Below are 24,697 nucleotides of genomic sequence, written 5' to 3'. Positions count from 1 at the left end.
GCAGAATTGTAATTGAAAAGGATGCACAAGGGGCACCTGGGAATGGAAAAATGCAAGAGGGCTAGAACTGCTGTTTATTGGCCAGGGATAAACACTAACATTGACAGGATGGTTTCAAGCTGTGAGACCTGTTTGAAACATCACGCAAAGCAAACCCATGATCACAACTGACTTATCAGCAGAACCAAGGCAGAAAGTTGATATTGATCTGCTCCACAAGAATGGAAATAATTACTTGCTAGTTATTGATTATCTGTTGAACAATCCGGAGATTGTGTTGTTTCCTAACATGTCTGCTGCTTGTGTGATCAAACATATGAAATCGATCTTTGCAAGACATGGAATTCCTCAAATTGTCTACAGTGACAATAGACCATGCTACAGCTGTAGAGAATTCCAGAACTTTGCAGAAGAGTATGATTTTTGACATGTGACTTCAAGTCCTCTGCATCCACAGTCAAATGGTAAAGCAGAGAAAGGAGTTCATATACCATATTTAACAGCAATACAAGACCCACTGACATACAAGGCCCCCCATTTCAGCTGGGAATATTAAGAATTTAAAAAATTTTAGTGTACATGTTTTAGTGTATTTATGGGTTAGCAGATCCATGTTTTAGTGTATTAGAGGTAGGCCAGGTCTTGCTAGGATGAACAGGGAAGAGTATGTCTATGTCCAGAGGAGAAGCAGCGGTGCTCAGGTTGGGGGGGTGGTTAGTGTTAGGAGCAGTAGTGCCACTCGGGGGGGGGGGGGGGGTTAGAGTTAGGAGTGGCAGTGCTTGGGAGGGGGTTTAGTGTTAGAAGCAACAGTGGCACTCGGTGGGGTTAGGAACGGCAGTAGCAGCACTTAGGGTGGCTTCAAGTGGTGCCCCGGGCCCTGGTGGGCTCCCTCCATCCCTAATTCTATCCCCTGGCAGCAAATTGAGGTGGACAGAAGGGGATCACTCACTCCCTGATATCAGGGCCAGGCAGAAATACTGGGCAGGCAGTGAGGGATCTTTCCCTCCCTGATACTGAGGTCAGGCAGCAATTCTGGGCAGACAGTGGGGGACCCCTCCCTCCCTAATACTGGGGCCAGGCCCCAATACTGGGTAGACAGCAGGAGATCCCTCCCTCCCTGATTCTGGGGCCAGGCAGCAATTCCCTGCTCTCCAAAATGCCACCTTCATATACAAGTCCTGGAACAGTTTCTCGGGTGTTTTTTGGGGAAAAAGCTGGTGGTCTTATATGCCATCAAATAATATAGTTAAACAGTTGCTCAAGAAAGCACAAGACAGTGGCTCAGATCCTTATCTAGCTCTATTGAGTTACAGAGCTTCACCACTTGAACATGGCATGTCACCCGCTGACCTTCTAATGGGACATAGACTACACACCTACTCTGGAGACACAAACAAGAATGGAGATGTCGAAGATGTCGAATGAAAACAAAAGTATCTGTAATGGAGACAAAAAGCAAACTATGACAAGTCAACAAGAAGCTTAGGGCCACTGGCACAACACGACACAGTGAGACTCAGAGATTCCAACACTTTGGACAAAAAGGCCACTGTTCTGGAGGAAGTAAATCCAAGATCCGACACTGTCAAATACTGCAGATGAATTGAAAGAGCCTGCTGAAAATGCAAGAGACACTGCAGGAACAGACAAATTCAGAGGATCCAGTCTGCACAGCAAAAGAGGAAACACTACCAGTGCTAGACAGAGTAGGCCAGCAGAGCCAACACAAGCACCTGTGCTAAGAAGATCCGGACACACTATCAAAGCACCTGACAGATGAATCTCTAAAAGAAAAAGTGCACATTTTAAAAGTTAGCGCTGCTGATGTTTGTGTTTACGTTTGTGTTGAACTTTAAATTGAAATGAACACTGTATTAGTGTGTCACGTTGTTAGATTAAGCATCTCAAGGAAAGGGATAATGTGCTAGTGAAATCCTTTCCACTAGAGGGAGTCAGATATTAGTGTTGCAGCCAGGAGTAGATTCAAAATGGATACCTCCATGTGGTTGGGAGTGAGAGCTGTAGGAAATAAGGTATAGTTGTTATTAAAGAACTCAAGTTTCTTTATTACAATAAAATAAACACCTCAACTGACACTTAAAGAAACAAGCAGCCAAAGCAGGAATGCATGCCCTCTTGCTGTGGTAAGGACAAAGTGAAATTTAAAGGGAGTTTCAATCATTTCTGGTACACCTGGATTTCTGGCAGGTCTGAAGTGTTTCATATTTGGGATTATTTCCATTTCCAGGACAATCTTCACCTCCTTCACTGGAAATTCAATGCTCATGATTACCACCTATTGTCCTATCTTTGTACATTTGTCTCATGAGGGTAGTGTTTTGACAAACCTTCAAAGAGTTCATTTTGTTTTTACCGTACAATGCTGCAAGATGAGAACAGAGTATTTTGCAAGTGATGGATTTGAACTAATGAAATCTTTCAAGCCTGGATATATGTTAATGATACAAATTTGAGCTTCAAGACTGAAGCTGCAGAATGATACCAAACACCATTGTAAATAAAGCCAAGTGCAGCAAAGATATGCATAATTCTTTCTTATTTTTCCCTGGGTGGTGGGGGGGGGGGGGGTGGGGGGGTGGAGGGTGAGGCCTTGTTTTTTTTTCTTATCAAAATCAACATTGAATCATAAGATTATGTTTCTTTTATGCAATTGATTAATTTCATGTTTTCAAGTTGATTTGAAAATATAAATAAAACAATAAAAAAAAGGAAAAACGATTTCTTTCTATGAAATGCAATCCTAACAATTGTCCTAGACATCCAAAATTTTGTTTTAAATATACAATGAGCAAAAGCAAAATAATATGTACAGTAGGAAAGTTGGCAAATTTATCCTACAATAACATACTATATACTGACACAGGCTTTAAAAAAGTGTAAATGTAAAACCAGCATTTTTTTTCCGTCACCAGTAGTTTCATGAATTCACATCTTGTGAAAGCTCTTTTTAGGATATGGTATTTGGTGCCCTCTACTGCTCATCACAATAAGCAGACAAACTGAAGAGAACAAGCATTTTTCACATAAAGATAAACATATTCTCCTCACAAAATTATCTTTATTAACCATCTAGATTCTACTCTTGAAGGCTCATAAAACCACGACCAAACTTTCTTGTAGAATAGTAACTCTCCAGCAGACAAACATCAGGACAATTATGAACAAGTTTTCCCTCACACTATTGCAGCCTAGAGTAATAACCAAAGAGAGTGAGCAAAGAAATTGATTCAAACATATCTTACAACCTGAAATGTTGCTAGCAGTAATGTAATGAGAAATTTGAGGCAAATATAGAAGTTAACAGCAAGCAAAATTAGTAGGTAGGACACACAAAGGCAATTCAGGGAGCAAGGAAGGTCTGATAGGCTAAAATGCATTTAATTAATACAAGATGCTTAAATGGCAAGGCAGATGTACTCAGGCCATGTATAGGCACATGGGACTGGGACAGCTATACAGAAACATGGTTTTGGAATGGTAGGACCAGCAACTCAATGTTCTGCAGTGCCACAGGTGAGATATAAATTTGGACATATATTTAATTTTTAGTGTTAAATTTAGACATATGACACGGTAACAGGCCCTTTTGGGCCACATGCCTGTGCAGCCCAATCACACCCAATTTGGAAGATGGGTTGTGAGTGCTTATTTCAGCCTGGTACATTTTGGAGAATGGGAGGAAACCAGAGCTCCAGGAGGAAACCTACACAGAACTTGGGAGAACTCCTTAAAGACAGTGTGGAATTCAAACCCCGGTCCTGACTGCTGAGACTGTAACAGGATTCCACTAACCACTATGCTAACCAAGGTAAGAGAGGAAGGAGAGTTGCACTTTTGATTAGAGGGAATATCATGGCAGTTTTCAAGAGATTATTCCTGGGAAATGTTTAGTGGGGCCACATGAGTGAAACTTAGAAATAAAAAGGGAGTGATCACTTTGATGGGATAGTACTATAACTCCCCCAAAATCAGCAAGAAATAGAGGAATAATATACAGGAAGATCACAAATGGCTGTAAGAATCATGGGATTGTAATGGGAGATGATGTTTGCTTCCCAAATATTGACTGGGACTGACAAAGTGGCAAGGGATTGGATGAGACAAATTTTGCTAAGTTTCCAAGAAAATTTTCCCAAGAAGTATGTTGAAGAGCCTACAAGAGAGTTGGACCTCCGATGGGGAAATGAAACAAATCAAGGGAATGAAGTGTCAGCGGAGGAGCACTTTGGGATCAGTGACCATAATTAAATTTGTTGTAAAGTAGTTATGGAAAAAGATTTAACAGTTCCATAAGTTAAAGTCCTAAATTGGAGCAAGGCTCATTTTGATGGAATTACACAGGAACTTGCAAAGGTCGATTGGAAGGAAGCAGTCTGGTACGCAAGAGTGTTTTAAAAAAGAGAGTTCAATTCTAGCATGTTTCAGATAAAGAAAAGGGCAAGGCTGGCAACACAGGGAATGTGGTTAATGAGGAAGATTGAAGCTCTTGCCAGGATAAAGAAAGATTAGTATGTGCAACAGAATATAGATATGATTTTGGGAGATAATTTGAGGCAGGTTTTATTGTAGGTCACATACAAAAACTTTAAAACAGATCTTTTTTTAAAATACTAGAGCTCTGCTCCATGCTGTCAGGGCCAACAGTCTTTGAAGATGCTTTGGAGAGTGCCCAAGAGACTTCATTAATGGATTGTTGTTTACAAAAAGGCAACAGATGAAAGAGCTTGTTGGAACCGCAGATTGTCTGCAGTGGAACTTGCTGTTCTAAGAGGGTCATGTGGTTTTGCAAGCAGAGAGAGTCAAAGAGGCTTTCACTCATGGGGAGAGAGAGAGAGATCAGTTCTACAGTTTTACAGTCAGCAGCAGAAACTGGGACTGGAACAGGACAAGCTGGCAAGCTTGTGGAAAACCCCATTTGGAAGATAGGTTGTGAGTGAGTGCTTTTTTCAGCCTGGTCAAAGCCCTTGTGGTTCATGCAAGAGGAGAGAACTGGCTATCTAATGTTTCACTTGGAATAAGAGAAACAAAAAGGCACTGTGGTGACCTGAAAGAAAGATGTTATCATCTGGAAAACCCTGAGGGAGCAAGTTTCTTTGGCAAGACACTGAAGTGGCTGATTTTTTTTTTAAATAGTTGTGGGTGTCAATGTACAACTAACCTCTCTGAAAACTGACAAGAACCTTACCACACTCACACACGTGCGCTTAGAATTAGAAGGGCGTTAAGTTAGGTTAGTTAAGTCAACAGTGATAAGCTAAAGTATGATTCTGTTTTCATGTTTAAAGATGATTAAAAACAACTTTTGTTTAAGTAACCATTTGTCTTGGTGAATATCTATTGCTGCTGGGTTTTGGCTCATAACATATGTCAGGTATAGGAGGCTGGGATCAGGTGAATTCCCCAAGGAATATAAAAAAATGTAGAAATACATGATGAAGATCAGGAGAGCAAAAAGAGAACATGAAATAACCTTGGCAGACAAATAAGAGAGATCTTGAGAGGTTTTCGAAGCATATTCAAAGGGTGAACCAGGGAGAGAATTGATTCCCTTAAGAATCAAAGTGGTCATCTATTGTAGAACCCCAGGAGATGGATGAGGTCTTAAAAGAATATTTCTTTTACTGTTAAAGTAAGTCATGGAAGCTAAGGAATTCCAGGAAGAGAATAGTAATGTCTTCAATTATATCTTCTTTAGAAAATATGAGGTACTAATTGTATTACTAATTGTATTAAAGGTAGATTAATCCCAGGGCTTGATTGAGTGTTTCCTAAAACATTGTGGAGGCCAGAACAGATACTGCCAGAGCCCTGGCAGAGACATTTGAATCACTGGAAGATGAAAATTGGGCAATGTGGTGCTTTCATTTAAGAAAGACTGCAAGGACAAACCAGAATCTGAGAAACAAGCTCTACCTGCATTTGAAAAGACAAGTGAAAAGGCAAGGGCTGATTAGGGATAGTCAGCAAGGTTTTGTGTATGGGAAATTGTGTCTCGTGAATTTGATTGAGTTTTTTGATGTTTTTGAAGAAGTGACCAAGAGAATTGAAGAAGTCAGAGTGGTCCTGCATTGCAAGTGGGTCAGGAAGGTTAGATCATATGGCATCCAGGGTGAGCTAGCCAGCTGGATTCATGATTGGCTTCATGGTTCAGGTCAGAGAGTGGTAGTGGAGAGCTGCTTTTCATATTGGAAGCCGAGGACCACAAGTGTGCTTTTGGGATTAGTGCTGGGTTCACTGGTGTTTGTTATCTATGTTAAAGTTTTGGATGGAAACATGGTTGATATAGTTAGTAAATTTGCAGAAGACACCAAACATGGTAGTGTAGTAGACAGTGAAAATCGTTGTCAAAGATTATAACAGGATATAATGGGAAAGTGTCAATGGATAAGAAAAGGTTACAAGAATGTGGTTCAAAAGCAAGCAAATGGGACTAACTCAACTGGGCAGTTTAATCTGCAAGGATGAATTGGACCAAAAGGCCTGTTTCCATGCTGTTCAAGTCTGACTAAGTGCAGTCATTGTTTGAAAACAATTTCCCCATAAGAACAATGTTATCAAATCGTACATGGTTTCGTATAATTACTGAAGCAGGTAACCACCTAATTTTGCGAAGTATATATACTTTGGATGCACATTGCTTATTTTGCAAAGATTCCATGGGATTATTTAAGAAGGTTTGGAGTGCACCAAATACTCTAGTCAACGTTTATCACATCTCTAGCATGACAAGAACAAAGTCAGTCATTACATTCTATGAATCTTGACCTGCACAAACTGGCTACTATATTTAACTGATTCGCCACAGTGACTATGCTTCGAAAAGTAATTTGTGTAGCTTAAATTACTTTGAAATGTCTGAGAACATGAAAAGCATCAACTTCAAATTCTTCCTTTATTTTGCTATCAGTTAAAATACATCAAGAAATTATGTTCATTTTTGAATATGTAAATATTGTTAATCATTGCAATTGCCACAGAAGATGCAGAGAGAGGGTACCCATCAGAATATTTATTACCTCGCTTTACGAATATGTAATACTGGAACATAATCCTTTCTGTAACACACAGTGACTAAACACTGCACACCATACATCTTCTTAAACTGTGGCAAAGGTATAAACAGGAGAGATAATGCTGGATCTGAAGAGAAAGTAAGATAGAAAATATTCAAAAATTGATTTTAAAAAAATAACTATCAGAATTGAACATGACAAATTAAGGTTTTGAAATTTCACTTAAAAGTTCTTTTACCCAAGTCGACTTTCTTTTCAACAGAAAGAATTATGAAGTGTAGTTCTTGGACAGCATTAAAGACGGTCCTAAAGCAGGAGTGAATGAAGTAAATGGAAACATTTCATAATTAGACACTGGTATTGCCTTGTGAAGTAATGAGCCAAATGTCATTCACAAATTGCAGCAAGATAAATAATTTCCATTAATTCTACAGCTCCTTTCTAGAACGTTAGCCATTATTTAGCAAAAAAATAAACAAATAGGCTGGCTTTTGGAAATGCACCAGCTATAGCATCTTATTCCCATGAATTGCAAAGCAGAATGACAACATTTGACTGCAAACATACTGAGCTGGGCATTTGGGTGCATAATATATCATTTGAACTCACATTGAAAAGGTAGCATTCAAGTCAGTGATGTTTGATTTCCTTGTCTAACTTAATTTGAAAGTTTTTTTTGATAATTTCTATTACTTAAATATGCCTTCAAATACATTTATTATGTAAATATTTTTCTTTATTTTAAATTAATTTGAACTGTTTTTAATTATCTCTGATTATTACTGACATTTGAAAGTAGTTAAAATGCCTTTAACAGTAAAGAACTGCAAAATATCGGTACACGACCACAGGATCCACCAGTTGTGACCTAATTGCTTCTTCATAACATGGCCACAGCAGAAGCAATGGCTGGATGATGTTTGGACAACAAATAAAGATACCTGTTAGAATACTATTGGCTGATTGTGAAGTGTGGCCTAGATAGAGAAATCTGGCTCATTGAATAATCAAATTATATATAGAAAGGTATTTAAAAAGGTGGGGGAAAAAACTTCACAATACTACAATTGACAAATCGTGTGCACACTAAAACATAAGACACATGACATTTTGTATGAAAGCATGTTGCCTCACTTTATATTTTCCTGTATATATTTCAAGTAAACCATAGAACCATGGAACATTACAGCACAGAAAACAGGTTCTTTGGCCCTTCTTTTTCTGCCTATTCCATTGACCTGCACCCATTCCATTGTCATCCATACTGCTCCCATTCATGGACCTGTCCAAATTCTTCTTAAATGTTAAAATTGAGCATGCATTCAGCACTTCAGCTGGCAGGTCATTCTACACTCCTACCACTATCTATGGGAAGAGATTCCCCCTTTCTCCCTTATCTCATATCCCTTAGTGGAAAAAAACCTATCTAAATTATTTCTGTCAATACCCCTCATCATTTTAAATACCAGTATCAAATCTCCCTCATTCTTCTATGCACCAGGGAAAAATGTCCTATCCTGTTTAACCTTTCCCCGTAACTCAGTTCCTGAGGTCCAGGCAACATCCTAGTAAATCTTCCCTGCACTCGTTCAATCTTATTGATATCTTTCCTGCAATTAAATGACCAACTGCACACAATAGACAAAATTTGGCCTCACCAATGTCTTCTACAACTTTACCATAACATCCCAAATCCTGTACTCAATACTTTGATTTATGAAGGTCACTATGTCAAAAGCTCTCTTTACAGCTCTATCTACCTGAGATGTCACTTTCAGGGAACTATATATCTGTATTCCCAAATCTTTCTGTTCTACTGCATTCCTCGGTGCCTTATAATTTACCGTGTATGTCCTTTCTTGGCTTGTCCTTCAAAAATGCAACAGCTCACACTTGTCTTCATTAAATTCCATCTGCTATTTTTCAGCACATTTTTCCAAATGATCCAGATGCCTCTGCAAGCTTTGAAAATCTTCTTTGTTGACCACATCTCCAATCTTAGTGTCATCTGCAAACTTGCTGATCCAATTTACCACATTATCATCCAGATCATTGATATAGATGACAAACAACAATGGTCCCAGCACTGATCTTTGAGGCACACCACTAGTCACAGGCCTCCAGTCTGAGAAGCAATTATCCACCACTGCTCTCTGGCTTCTCCCTTATAGAAAATGTTGAATCCAGTTTACAACTTCACTATGAATACTGACCATCTGAATCTTCCTGACTAACTTCCCATATGGGACCTTATCAAAGGACTGACTAAAGTCCATGTAGTCAGCATTCATAGCCTTTCTTTCATCAACTTTTCTGGTAACTTCCTTGAAAAACTCTATCAGATTGGTTAAACATGACCTACCACTCATAAAGCCATATTGACTATCCCATGTTGTCTGTTCACCAGAGAAAAATGAAACCTTCAAGAGGTATGTGTTTTGCTCATGCACACAGCTGCAAGGAGAGAGCTTTGATACTTTTTTTAACAGATTTAAAATTAAAAGCAAAAAATCCAATTTTGGATCACTGCAAGATCCAATGATCAAATTGTGTTTAGAACTAATGATAAGAAAGTGAAAGAAAGGTTGCTACAAGAGACCTTTGCTGGAGCTGTGAAGATATGCCAGGCCAGTGAATTTGCTCTCCAGCATGCAAAAAAGTTTGGTGATAATGTAAAAGCCAGTGAAAATGAAGGCATCGTCGTAGCCACAGTGTCTGGATACACACACAAACAAAATATGAGGTACAGGAAACAACAAAAAGACAGAGAGACATTAAATTGTAAATGATGCGGCACTAAACATGCACCAAAGCAATGCCCAGCTTAAGGGAAAGTCTGTAATAAATGCAAAGGGCAAAATCACTATGAAATGCAATGTTTTTCCAAAGGGAAACAAGTAAAAGTGTACACACTATAGAAGAAATTGCTCTCAGTGATACACTTTTCGTGGGCATGGTAGAGCAGAAAGTGAACAATGTCGAGCAGGATAATTGGACTGTGTCATTGCATACAAATGGAACAAATATTCCTTTCAAGCTGGACACAGGAGCAAAGGTCAATTTGATATGTGAGTGTGACATCAGGACAATGATGATAAAGCCATACATCCATGCAAATCCTGTACTTCTCAAAGCCTACAATGGACAGAGGATCGGCATGAAAGATGCATGTAAACTCAACATAAACATTAACGATAAAGAGTGCCACCTCAGGTTCACAGTAGTCCCAGATGGGGATTATTCACTGCTTGGTGGCAAAACATATGAAAACTTAACCCAAGTCAAGAGGGTGTATCACATTAACAGTGACAATGCACAGAACAGCAGAGAGGAAACTTTGGATCAATTTCCAGACATCTTCAAGGGGTTTGGGGTCCTACCATTCACCTAAAAGATACAATTAATGTAGCATGTACAGCCAGTGGTGTATACCCCAAGGTGGGTTCCTGCACCATGAAAGAGAAGCTCAAGCAGAAGCTTGACAGAATGACAGCACTAGGGGCCATAAAGAAAGTGGAAGAGTTCACAGAATGGGTGAATTCAATGGTGTGTGTGTCAAAAAAGAATGGTGACCTAAATGTGTCCATGCTCCTGAATACCAATATAAAGAGAAAACATTATCAGATTCTGACCAGGATGAAATTACAAGTGAGATGGCGTAGCAAAGTTTTTGCTAAATTGGTGTATCCCAGGCCTTCTGGCAAATGAAATTGCATAATGATAGCACAAAATATGGTATATTTAAAACATTATTTGACCGATACTCCTGTCTGAGGATGCCTTTTGGAATTTCGTCAGCTCCAGAAGTGCTTCACAGGACAATGGAGTATATCATAGAAGGTATATATGGGGGAACATGTGTGCATGGATGGCGTGATCCCATGGGGATCCACATAAGAACAACACAATAAGAATCTCAAAGTGCTACAATGCATCCAGAAGAATGGATTGAAGTTAAACATAGAAAATGGTCAGTTTGCTGTGAAGAAAATCACATTTCTGGGAGATAAACTGTCAGAGGCAGGAGTGGAGCCAGACAAGAGCAAGGTGAAAGCAATTTTAGAAATGCCCAGATCCACTAACAAAAAAAGGCATATTGAGAGTGCTGGGAATGATTGATTTCATTGGTAAATTCATACCATGCCTATCTTCCAAATCAATGTACCTAAGCAAGTTGTAAAAGGACAAATATGAATTCAAGTGGACAGCCAACCACGAGGAAGAATGGGGTCAACTGAAGACCATTCTAATTAAAGAAGCAGTACTTTTGACGTTCTTTGACGCATCCAGGATGAAAATATCTATAGACGCTTCAAAAGATGGAATAGATGTCATACAACTTCAGGCTGTGGGAGAAGATGACAACATCTGAATGTTGATATGCACAGATCGAGAAAGAATGTCTAGGTTTGGACTATGGACTCGAAAAATTCCACAGTCATGTGTGTGGTCTACCAACATTGAGACCACCAACCATTTATAGCGATAATCAAGAAAAATCTCTGTGAAATTTCATCGAGAATTCAAATACTGGTGATGAAGCTACAATGTTATGACTTTGAACTGGTGTACACACCAGGAAAACTTATTGTGTTAGCTGATGTGTTGTCAAGGGCAATGACACCGAGTGAAGCACACAATGAAAGTTCCACAGAGACGGTTGTGAATCTCCACTTGAATCTGATCATTGAATCTCTTCCCGTATCTGACATGAAATCCAAGCAGATTGCAGTTGAAACAGAAAAGGACACAGTTCTACAGAAGGTCATCAAGGTGCAGAAGTGTAGAAGGTTGTGTTCATAGGATAAATGTAGAAATGTAGTAAGTTGTGTTTATATTAAAAAAAAAGCACAAGTTTTACTCAGTTAAGAAGCTCCCACAGATCAGGTTTATAAATTTAAAAACTAACAAACCTCCCAGACAGGTATCATTTCTCACCTGCTTGGCCCTTGCCTTTTCACATCAGAGGGAGAGGGTGGTCTGGGAAAATATCCTGGGGCCGCGACCCTACCTACGAGGTAGGGCCATGGACCAGTTTAAAATTCTTGTCAACCTTTTCACACCGCAGGTTCATGGGAGGGTTCCCAAGAAAATTTCCCAGGTATCTTCATTTTACACTTTGGTGTGAAAAGGCCTAAATGGCTCAGATCCGTTTCTAGCTCCATTGAGTTACAGAGCTAGTGTAATTGCCAATAAAATGATAGGACAAAGAAGTAGCAGGGATGGATCATAGGTTTGCAGATGATATGAAGGTTAGAGCTGTTGTGGATAGTACTGAAGACTGTCGTAGGTTACAGCATGATATAGATAGGATGCAAAGTTCAATCCGGGTAGATGTGAGGTGATACATTTCAGAAGGTCAAACTTGAAGGCAGAGGACATGGCTATTGGTAGGATACTTAACAGTGTGGAAAAACAGAGGGACCTGGTGGTCCAAATCCATAGATCTCTCAAGGTTGCCGATGATAAGCTGGGCTTCATTAGTCAGGGGGATTAAGTTAAGGAGTTGTGAGGTAATGTTGCAGCTCTATAAAATCTCTGGTAAGACACAACTTGGAATATTGTGTGCAGTTCTAGTCACCTCATTACAGGAAAAATGTGGAAGCTTTAGACAGGGTGCAGAGGAGATTTACCAGGATGTTGCCTGGATTAGAAAATATGTGTTGTGAAGCAAGGTTAGCAGAGCTAGGGCTTTTCTAATTACAGTGAAGAAGGATGAGAGGTAACGAGGTCCACAAGATTATAAGAGGCATAGATAAGGTCGACAGCCAGCACCTTTTTCCCAGTGTGGGAGTAGCAAACATCAGAGGCCATCTGTACACAGTGAAGAGAGGAAAGTTGAGGGGAGACATCAAGGGTAAGTTTTTGTTTTTATATACACGTAGAGTTGTGGGTGCCTGGAATGCATTGGCAGGGGTAGTGGTGGAGGCTGGAACAATAAGGGCATTTAAGATACTTTAAGACAGGCACAGACTAAATAAAAAAAGGTTATGACATTGGGAGAGTTTAGTTTTTTTGGGGGGTAGGTATTTATAGATCAGCACAACATCTTGGGCTATTTTCTGTGTTATTGGTGAAGAGTAAATTATATATTTGTTACAATTTTAAAAAGAATAACCTGAATTTTACTCAAATTATTTCTCCATTTGCTTTTTACCTCTCAGGTCTTCTCCAACCATGTCTTTCATTTCTATTGCAATCCCATTGCTCTTGCTTTAAATTACTTACTTCAAATAGTCTACTATCTGCTGCACACCATAATGAAAATTAATATATTTGACAAGTAAAGTGAATTTGCTTTTTTAATATATTATCCAAGTTAAACAATTCCTACCTGATAATCTCTCTAGCACAACCAGCTGCAAAGTCTGGTTTGGCCACAAACAAATGCATAAAAAGTGTGTTCAAAGGCTGCCAAAATATTTAAAAAAAAGTTTTATGAAAACATAAAATCATCTGTGGAAAAATTAAAAGCAATGTATTTTTTAGATACTTTATCATTGTTCAAAATTAATGCTTATAAATTTGGAGATACTAGCTGATTACTTTTTATAATCAGAAATAAACATGATCTGTACAATTCAAGCAAGTAAATCATGTACAAATTGAACATACTCATGATTCATGTTCAGCAATATCAAATCAAAATGTCTGGTTAAAAATTAAAATGAAAATCACAGTTGACCCACTGTACAGTATTTGAGCATTTATTGTTGTGGAGAAAGGAGAGGGGGGAAAAATAGAGAAAGGTTGAATAAAAGGTGGTTTGAAAGGAAAGGTGATTGAAGGAAGGGAAGAAATAAAAGGGAAAAAGGCAAAATAAAATGGGGAGAACAGAGGAGAGGATGAACTTTAAATAGAAAATTTTGACATTTCTTCTATTCTCCTGTTTCATCCCCAACTTTTTTTTAACTACTTTTCCATCTCATTTGTTTGATATTCTCTTGTATTTTCTACCTTTTCTCCAACATACTCTCCAATTCCTCATTTTCTCCACTAAAGCAGCATGGTTGGTGTAACAGTGAGCACAAGGCCATTACAGTGCCAGCAATCGGGACCAGGGTTCGAATCCAACCTGTCTGTAAGGAGTTTGTATGTTCTCCCCTGTCTGTGTGGGTTTCCTCCAGGGGCTCCATTTTCCTCCCACTTTTTGAAGCATACTGGGGGGTTGTTGGCTAAAATGGCCTGCTACTGTGCTGCATATCTAAATTTTAAAAAATTTTTATTATTGAATTTAAATTTTTAAAAATTAAATTTCTCCTATCTCCCTTTCCTCTCCCCCCTCAACAACTCTTAATCATTCTCTGCATCAGTTTCTTCTCAATCTAACTTCAAATCATCCAAAAAGAAAAAAAACCTTCAGATGTTGCAAATCTAGAGAAAACACAAAAATGTTTTAAATTCTGCAAGTCAGACATCATCAATGAAGAATGAAATAGTTAATGGTTAACATCAGAACAGTTATGATAAAAGATCATCAACCTGAAATGTAATTTTTTTTCTGCTCTCCTGCATTATCTGTTACTACTTTGTATCTTCCTTTCCATCATTCAAAGAATCATTGCGAAATAAAGCACAGACACAGTTCCTTTGCCCACCAATCATCAGCTGCTAATTTCCACAAATCATACATTAATCCTATGATTGAATTTGACAAATTATGTGGCCCATTCATGGATTATTATCACAATTTTTATAACCACACCAGCAGTGTGAGTATAAGACAGCTTTAATAAACTAATATGTACACTAAGAGGTCTTGTCTCTCTGCAAGACGAACCTGGAAAGCTAGACTGTAGCTCTGGACTGCTTTATGTACAAGGTCACCGGGATGACCCCTGGTGACCTAGTGGTGTAATTACACATCACCACATTTCCCACTCTTTCTTAATTCTCCCCAATTCTCATTAATTTCTCCCAAATTCTACTATTAATGAGGGAAACATGCAAGAGACAAATTTCAGGAATAAGGATAATAATGTGGAGTTGCTAAAAGTCAGGGGAAGAGATGCACAAGAGGAGGATGGTACAGAAAAAATGTGATAAACAATCTAGTGGGAGAGTGGCAAAAATGATTTGAAAAGAATATGAAGGTAAATCTGGAGAAGGCAGGGGTGGAAACTGCAGGTGGGAAGATGATGGTGATGAGGTTCCAAGAATCTTCAAAAGGATGTATTGGACTTACAAATTTACACACATATGGAAAATTAGTGGCCAATTAATCTACCAACCCACATGTCTTTGGGATGGTAAACAAAACAGAAGCAACTGGACAAAACTGATATAGTGATAGGGAGAATGTGCAAATTCCTCATGAAGATCAGGATTGAACCTGGATCTCTTGAACTGTGAGGCAGCAGCTCTATTTGCTGTGCCATTGTGCTAACCTAAACTGTTCAAATTCTATTTTGCAGTGATGATTACATTCCTTATCCACATTTGTGAAATTGATTCAGTCTATTCAAGTTAACACATGCTTGTTGCACTCAATGGATTCGTTGTTACATCTTTTGTAAATAATCTCAGAACAGGGATCCCAAAAGATTGTGCATCACCATTATAAACTAAGGATGTGTCACAGATCATTCACAGATTTTTGTTTAAATTTTATATCGAGCAATGGGACTTGAATTTCCAAGCATGGTATTGACTGTCTAGCTCACATTCATACAGAAGTTTGGGAGAGATTCCCTTATCTAAAGATCAGCAGAATTACATCTACTGAGTAATGCGTCAACTACAAGGATCACAAATCTATGGATGTTAACCCAATCAGTATGGAAATCTCCAGAAGAATTTTTTTATGAGTAACTTTTAATTCTTAAACATGGATGAAATGTCAATATATGTTAAGACTAAAATTGATCTCCTAGAGAAACACAATAAGTCGAGCAGAATCAGTGAGGAAGAATAGTTGACATTTCAAATCAGAACCCTTTATGAAGACTCCAGATGTTGACCATTCTTTTTTTTCCTACTAATGCCCCTTGACCCACTGAGTTACTCCAGCAGATTGAGTTTTACTTTTCATTCCAGAATCTGCTGTCTCGTGTGCCTTTTGTACATGTTAGTCCGGGAAATAAATCAAAGGGTTAAAAACAGTTCTGCCTCAAAGTATTGCACCAAACTGAGTTTTCCAGGTAGGATAGCACATATTTTGTAGTCCATGGTCAAGAAACAAAATCTGCTAACTCCCATTGTGATAAAGTTGGTGGAGGCAAATAGATAACCATGAATCACAAACAGTGGGAGTTGAAACTTTTTAAATATTTTATTTAATATAAAACCACTTAACAAACATATCGTGATATTTCAAATTTAATCCAAATACATGTGGTATTTTATATATAAAAAAAGTTAAAAATACAAAAGAAAGAAAAGCTTCCTCTAATTTCCCCCCACCCCCTCCCGCAACAAAGTAAAGGAAAGAAAAAAAGAAAATGGACAAGAAAACCACAACAGGAGCACTTCACTTTCCAATACTTTAAACTTGTATTCATAGAGACCCATAGGAGAAAGGGAATGTTTAAGATTCATTTACATTTTAATACCAACAGTTTATAAATATGGGGTCCATATTTTCACAAAAAAATGTTATTTATCTCTTAAATTGTAAGTAATTCTCTCAAGTGGGGTACAGCCCTGAACTTCTGCATGCCATTTGCCCATTCCCAAATCAATATCCAACTTCTAAGTTATAGCATATATATTCTAGCTATTTGAACAAATTTTATTTGATACATATTCAATTTTATTTTAGGCTTAATTCCTCTAACATCTCCCAGTAAAAAATAAACATTGAATCCTGTTGGAATCTTACTCCAGTTATTCTTTCTAATAAATTACCCAAATCAAGCCAAAAAGATTTAATTGTGGAACACTGCCATGTCAAATGCAAAAAAGTGCCAATTTCTTGTCCATATCTAAACAAATCTGAATAAATATAATTCATGTTATATAATGTCTGTGGTATTAAATGTAACTGATGAATAAAATTATGTTGAACTAACAGATATCTCACATTTATTGCACTTTTCATACTCTCTCTACATATCTGAATCCATCTACGTTAATCTATTTGCTTATTTAAATCTACCTCCCATTTATGTCATGATTTATGAATTCCTTTTTGAACCTTTTGTAATAATTTATACATCTCTGAAATAAATTTCTTGACATCCCCATTACTTAATAATAATTCTACTTCTGTCTCAGCTGGTAATACTAAATCTTGACCAAAATTTCACAAAAAATCTCTTAACTTGATAATAATAAAATTTTGTATTTTCCACTATCTTACATTTTTTTTTTACTTCATTCTACTAAAAGTAATCAATTTCCTGGCTTCAAAAGAATCTTAAATTTTCCTAATACCATAATTTTTCCAGATTTTTAAAAAAATTTTCATACAAAATAGAATAAGTCTACTTTGAAATAAAGGTGTTCTTCCAGACATTAAACCTCTTCCTCAAATCTCTATCAATTTTATTTTGAAGTTCAATTAAATGTTTCAGCATGGTGTTTCTTTATTTGCTATTCACAATTTCTCCTATTTTATCAATTTCTAAATTTACCCATGTTGGAACATTATTTAATTCACGCATTACATTAATAAACCTCAACTGTGCTGCTTTATAATTTTTTTTTTACTTTATTTATTCAATCAAAAAACAAATAATATGACATATGCAGTAATTAAACATGAACATGAACTTTTTTTCTATATATAGAAAAAAAGAACCCCCCCCTTCAGCTAACTCTCCTAAGGAGAGCCATAAAAAAAATATTAAAGAAAAAGTTATACCTATTAAAATCTAATCAATATAAATTGAAATGTAAATATTCCAAGTATAACAGCCACTTATTAACTAAAAAATTATAATTATCATGAGAAACATACATAATTTTTTACATTATTAAACAATATTTCATCTCATTATGCCATCTATTAATATCAATCATATTTGTATCTTTCCACATACTAGCAATACATTTTTTCGCTACGGATAAAGCTAAATATACAAAAGCAAGCTGGAATTTATCTAATCCCAAACCTTTCAGAGGTTGCAAACTACCCAATAAAAATAATGTTGGATCTAAAATTATTTTAATCTTATACAGGTATTCTAAAAATGATTGAATTTTCTTCCAAAAAGATTGTATATGTATACATAACCAAACAGCATGAAAAAAAGTTCCAACCGTATCACCACATCTAAAACACAAATCTGGTTCATTAAAACCATATTTTTTTTAAATTTTTCAGGTGTCAAATATAATTGATCTAAAAAAATTGTAATTAATAATTCCATAACGTGAATTTATCAATCTAGTTACACTATCATAACAGATATCTAACCAATCATCTTCAGAAAAAATAAAACCAATATCCGCTTCCCATTTAATTTTAGATCTATCCCAACCCTTTTTATCCATACCATCCTGTAATATTTGATACATAGATGAAATATAACCCTTCTCTGGTACCTTCATAAGAAAAGTCTCAAATTTAGTCATTTTAAGTAAAATCATATCTCTATCAAACATACATTTTACCAAAGATCGAATTTGATAATAAAGGAAGAGTTCTTATCAATACCAAAATCTTCCCTCATCTTTAAAACAATCTCCCAAATTGTTCACACCTTTAAATCTCCAATGCAATAAACTTTGATTATGTATTGAAAAAGAAATAAGTTGATTATTATACAACGGAGTCAAAGCCAATAATTTACCCCTAGAGCCTATCATTTTATTTTTATTTATCCATAACTTCATTAAATGATTTAGTATAGGCACATTATATTGTTGTAACAAATTTATATTCCACCTAAACAAAAATTGATGATTTGCAAATTCAGAAATAGTTGCCATCTCAATTTTAGCCCAACTAGGAGGCTGTACCAAATCCATTAATAAACTAATAAATTTAAGATGGGCTGCCTCATAATAATTTTGAAAATGTGGTAAACGTAGTGCCCCTAACTCATATTTCCAAGTTAATTTATTCAAAGCTACTCTCAAAAATTTACCCCTCCATAAAAACTCAAAATCTTGAAAAAAAATTTTATCAAGTAAATATGGAATAGATTGAAACAAATATTGTAGATGCAGAAAGATATTCATCTTAATTGTATTTATCCTTCTAAATTAATAGGTAAATCTTTCCATTTAATCAAATCAGTTTTAATTTTTTTCAATAATGGAGCATAATTTAATTTATATAAAAATTGATAATTAACATTCAAAATTATACCCAGATATTTAATTCGATCAGTCCACTTCAAATTAATAATATTCTTATAAACTGAATACGCCAAGACTCACTTACGCTTAATCGTACTATTTAATCCTCGAACATTAAAAGTAGCAAACTTCAACTTTGACATATCTACAATTATTACTAAATACCAATAATATCTTTATATAAAAACTCAAATCAATGTATATAGGCCCTCCAATAGAAAAAAAAATCACAAATTAAAAACTAAATAAAATGAAAATTAAAGAAAAAAAAGAAAATCCCCCACACCAATAAAAAAACCACCAAAAGGTAGTAATCCCCTAAAATTGGGTGTGGGTCACCCATCAGTGGCTGATGACTAGTAAAGAACTTAGTGCAAATCTCTCCCTCCCCAGCCAAACAGTCAATAACATCAAAATATCATAATAACAAAAGAAAAAAATAGAATAAGAAAATTCTTTTTTTCATACAGAAGATTCCAATCTCAAAGATCCCATTTCCCGTTTTTCTCATTTCTGCCATTTCTTCCATTTCCAGAGCAACCAGATTTTTCTTTAGGAGTTAATGGTGGACTACATCTTTGTCCCCTTATATCTGGCAATGAATCAGCAAAAATCATTGCTTCACGATCAGTTTCAAAAAACTGAAATTGATAGTCTCCATAAAACACATTCAACACTGCAAGGTAATGAAAAGTAGACTTATAATCTTTACGCCACAAAACTTCTTTAACTGCATTGAATCGACGTCGACGTTGAATGACCTCTTGACTCAAATCAGGATAAAAAAAGACTGCTATTTTGAATCAATAATGGGGTTTGTCTTTGTCTCGCATTTTGTACTGCAAGTCGAAGTATTGCTTCTCTGTCCAAATAACTCAAACATCGAATTATTACTGGTCTCGGTGGTTGACCAGCTGAGGGTTTTCTTCTTAAAGCTCTATGGGCTCTTTCCAGTACCAATCCCCAGAGAAAAATTCTTGCCCTAATATTTGCGGAATCCAGTCTTTAAAGAAACGAAGAGGATCTTGTCCTTCCATACCTTCTGGCAAACCAACAATTTTCACATTATTCCTTCTGCTTTGATTCTTCAAGTAATCTATTTTTCTTTCTAGCTCCTTCTCACATTCTCCTAATTCTATGATTGATTTTTCCACCTTCAACACTTTTTCTGTTAGAAGTCACTTGTTGTTTACAGTCCAAAAAAGCAGTCTGAAATTTTTTTAATTCTTCATAAGATGCATCCACACGTGTCTTAACCACATTTAATTCTGAACTTATACCAGCATTCATTTGAGCCATTTCATTCATTTGAGATGTCAACAAAGGTTTTATAACAGCTTGAATAACTTCATTTAATTGCATGCACTGTGATTCAGTAAAACTCATCTCTGCTCTCTCTGACAGTGGCAGAACAAGGTAACTGCAGCTCCTGCTGCAACTCACAGAAGGCATTTTAAAAATTTTACTGCAGGTCTGGACTCCCAGTGATGGCACTCCGACTTTGTCAGGGAGTCGCCGCTGGTCTCCCCTCTTATCTCACTGCTTTTTTCATCAATTCACGAAGAAAAATGATTTCTTCAGATTTAAATGCTGCCTGATGCATTTCCAACAATGGAATAGTCTTCCTGTATGCTCCCTCCATTGAAATGGAAAGGCTTTCTAAATCGGGGTCCACTTCTTGGGAACAGGCACCTTCTTCCGGAGAACGGGTAATTCCAGCGCCATCCTTCATTTGGTGAGTAATAGGGTTTTTTTTTCAGCCCCCACAGGCAATCTTTGGGGTTTAGACAGTGAAGAGATTGAGCCTGGGGCTGTATCAAGTCGTCTAGGCCCCAAATTTTCAACACTTTGAAAATGTAACTTCTTCTGAACTTGAGGTTTAGTCTTTTTACTAATAATTCCTTAATACTTTAAACTAAAATTTAAAAAGTTTAAACTTGAAAACAAAGGGTTAAAAAACAGGTATTTAAAAGTCTGGCCAGAGAGGTTGAGATTGCACGTCTAGACTCTATGCCATCTTGCCACGCCCCCTGCTTTATAATAATTCATGAAATTGGGGAGCTGTAAACCTCCTAAATCATATTTCCACATTAATTTCTCCAAAGAAACCCTTGCTATTTTTCCTTCCCATAAAAATGTTCTAACAAACATTTAATTCCTTAAAAAAATTGAGCACTTGAAATTGGAATCCATTGGAATAAATATTGTATTTGAGGAAAAAACATTCATCTTAACACAATTTACTCTACCCATCAAAGTTATATGTAACATATTTCATTTTTCTAAATCTTCTTTCATTTTCTTTTATAAAAATATTTAATTTAATTTAAATATTTTTGTTAAATCTGATTGTATGCGAATACCTAAATACTTTATTCCAAGATCTGGCCATCTAGATTTAATTACTTCCTTCCATTTCTGATAATCTCCATTAACTAAAAATATAATTTCACTCTTCTCCCAATTTATTTTAAATCCCGATATATCTCCATATTCTTTTATTCTAATTTTAAGTTGCTGTAAAGAATTTAAAGGATTTATTAAATAAATCAAACCATCATCTACAAATAAATATATTTTATATTCTTCTTGTTTTACCTTAGTACTTTCTTTCAATCTTTGAATCTCATCTTATTAATTCTGCTAACGCTTCTATTGCTCAAATAAAGCTGGTAACAATGGGCAACCTTGATTTTGTTAATTTAAAAGATGTTGAAATCTGCCCTTTTTGTCACTTCCTTTGTAATAAGTTTTTTTATACATCATTCTAACCCAATCTACAAACATTGAACCCAATTTACATTTCTCTAAATCTTTAGAAAAGGAAATCCCATTCTAATCCATCAAATACCTTTCCAGCATCCAAAGTGACTCCCACACTCAAGTCTCCCATTTTTTTTTTAACCAAATCTATTAAACTAAGAAGCCTCTCTGCATTATCTGCAGATTTCCAATTCATAACAAATCCAATTGATCCATATGTATTAATTTCAGTAAATATTTTGCCAATCTATTTGATAATGTTTTAGATAATATTTTATAATCAACATTTAATAATGAATTTGGTCTATAAAGATGCTGGTTTCATTGAATCACTATCTTTTTTTCAGAATTATCATAATAATTGTCATTAAAAAGGTTTCAGGTGGAGAATGTACCTTCATACATAATTTAACACCTCCAAAAATGATATTAAAGATCTTTAAATTTCTTATAAAATTCTACAGGAAATCCATCTTCTCCTGGCAATGTATTATTTTGCACTGAACTCATTACCTCGTTAATTTATTTTGTCGTAAATACTAAATTCAAATCTTTCTGTTCCCCATCATTCAAACTAGGTAAAGTAATTTGACATAAAAATTTATCAATGTTATTTTCATTATGTACTGATTCCAAACAATATAATTCAGAATAAAATTCCATAAATACATCATTTATTTCTTATGGTTTGTATGTAATAGTTCTTGAAGATTTTTAAAACTACATTAATGACTCTAGATGTCAGTTTGGCTTTCAATTTCCATGCTAAACTTTTATGAGCTCTTTCACCTAATTCATAACATCTCTGTTCTTTGAATTAATTTTTCAGTTCTATATATCTGGATAGTGTTATATTTAAGTTTTTTATTAATTATTTGTCTTCTTTATTTTCTTCAGAAGTATTATTTTGTAAATCTTTTTTCTAATTTGCCCATGTCCTGTTCTAATTGGTTTGTGTCCATTATATATTCCATTTTAATCTAAGTCAGGTAACTTATTATTTGACCTTTTATATATGCTTTTAATGCATCCCAAATAATACATTTATTATCTATTGAATTAAAATTAACCTAAAAATAATTGAATTTTCTTTCTTCTAAAAATCACAAAAATCTACTTTTTTAAAAATGCAGTATTAAATTTCTATCTATAGAGTATATTTTCTTCCTCTAAAGTTGAACATATCAATAAAAGTGGCGAGTGATCAGAAAACATTCTTGCTTTATACTCATTTAGTAATCCTTCTTTGTAGCTGTGCCAATAATAAAAAAAACAATCTTTCTTGAACAAGAGTCATATCTATGCAAATAAAAAGAATACTCTTTCAACTAGAATTCAACTTTCACTAAATATCAACTAAATGTAATTGCTTAATAAAACTTAATATAGACTTTGCTGCTTTAGCTCTTATTACTGTTTGAGTTGATATATCCAATAATGGATCAAGACAACAATGATATCTCCTCCTATCCACCAAGAGTTTAAAAAGTATTCTTTATAGAATCTTTATCATCTACATTTTGTGCATAAATATTCATGTGTGCATATTTGAGAAGAACTCTGACAATTAATCAAAATGTATCTCCTCACAGGATCTATTATAGTATCAAAAGGTTTTTACTGGTAATTTTTTTTTTAAATTAATATAGCCACTCCTCTTGTTTTAGAATTAAAAGATGAAGCAATAATTTGGCCCTCCTAATCCCTTTTTAATTTAGAATGCTCTTTTTCTGTCAAATTAGTTTTTTGTAAAAATGCAACCTTCAACTTTTTCATATAACATAATATTCTTTTCCTTTTAATTTTAATATTTATCCCATTAACATTAAAACTAAAAAAAAGTTTAATTTATTTTTAGCATCCATTATCCCACATAAAATTCTCTTCCAATTCTGCTCTCCCAGGTCTCTATCAACTCAAACCAACTTCTGTGTGGGAGATGAAACTATTTGAGAAATGACAAGTTGGTTTGGGAGGGCAAGACAGATCCTGAGAAAGCCCAGGGATGGGTATTGGTAGATCACAAAGACTCTTATCAAATGGGTCAATTAGCTTGTCCAAGTGTGATGCAGATGCCCTAAAAAAAAAAAAAAAAAAAAAAAATGCTCTGGATGGGTTTGGTAATATGGAATCAGATAAAATCTTAAAGTGAATCTTACGAAAGATACAGTGCCCTCCATAATGTTAGGGACAAAGACACTTTTATCTTTTATTTTCCTATGCATTCCACAGTTTTAAATTTGTAATCAAACAATTCATATGTAATTAAAGTGCACATTCCAGATTTTATTCAAGGTTATTGGTACACATTTTGGTTTGATAATGTTAAAATTACAACACTTTTTTTAATGCAGTTGCTTCATTTCAGGGAACCATAATATTTGGGACATTTGGCTTCACAGGTATTTGTGATTACTCAGGTATGTTTAATTGCTTCACTGGGGAAGGTATAAGAGAGTTAGGCTTGCTTCTAAGCTTTTGATCACCTCTAGAGTCCGTAGTTAACATTTTTCAACACGAGGACCAGAGTTGTACCAAAGTCAAAGAAGCTATTATGAGGTTTAAATCAAGAATAAAACAGTAAGAGTCATCACCCAAATCTTAGGAATGCCATAATCAACAGTTAGAACATCATTAGGAAGAAAGAGCATTCT

General features: G+C 35.6%; 1 protein-coding gene across 6 annotated transcripts in view; it reads right to left on the bottom strand.

Moving 5' to 3' along the window:
• The window catches only part of cfap61 (cilia and flagella associated protein 61), a 203,022-nt gene that overhangs the window by 166,815 nt on the left and 11,510 nt on the right, over positions 1-24,697 (bottom strand). For all 6 annotated transcript variants that reach the window (XM_069932362.1, XM_069932361.1, XM_069932358.1 and 3 more), the window contains 3 exons: positions 13,369-13,445; positions 7,273-7,340; positions 7,038-7,161 (listed from right to left, as the gene is read on the bottom strand). In XM_069932362.1, the coding sequence (XP_069788463.1) occupies positions 7,038-7,161; positions 7,273-7,340; positions 13,369-13,445 (269 nt within the window). The remainder of the gene's footprint in view (positions 1-7,037; positions 7,162-7,272; positions 7,341-13,368; positions 13,446-24,697) is intronic.

This window comes from Narcine bancroftii, chromosome 4, assembly GCF_036971445.1.
Source record: "Narcine bancroftii isolate sNarBan1 chromosome 4, sNarBan1.hap1, whole genome shotgun sequence".
In the NCBI taxonomy this organism is placed as follows: domain Eukaryota; kingdom Metazoa; phylum Chordata; class Chondrichthyes; order Torpediniformes; family Narcinidae; genus Narcine; species Narcine bancroftii.
Note: the sequence above shows the minus strand (reverse complement) of the source record. Positions and strands in the feature narration are given on the sequence as shown.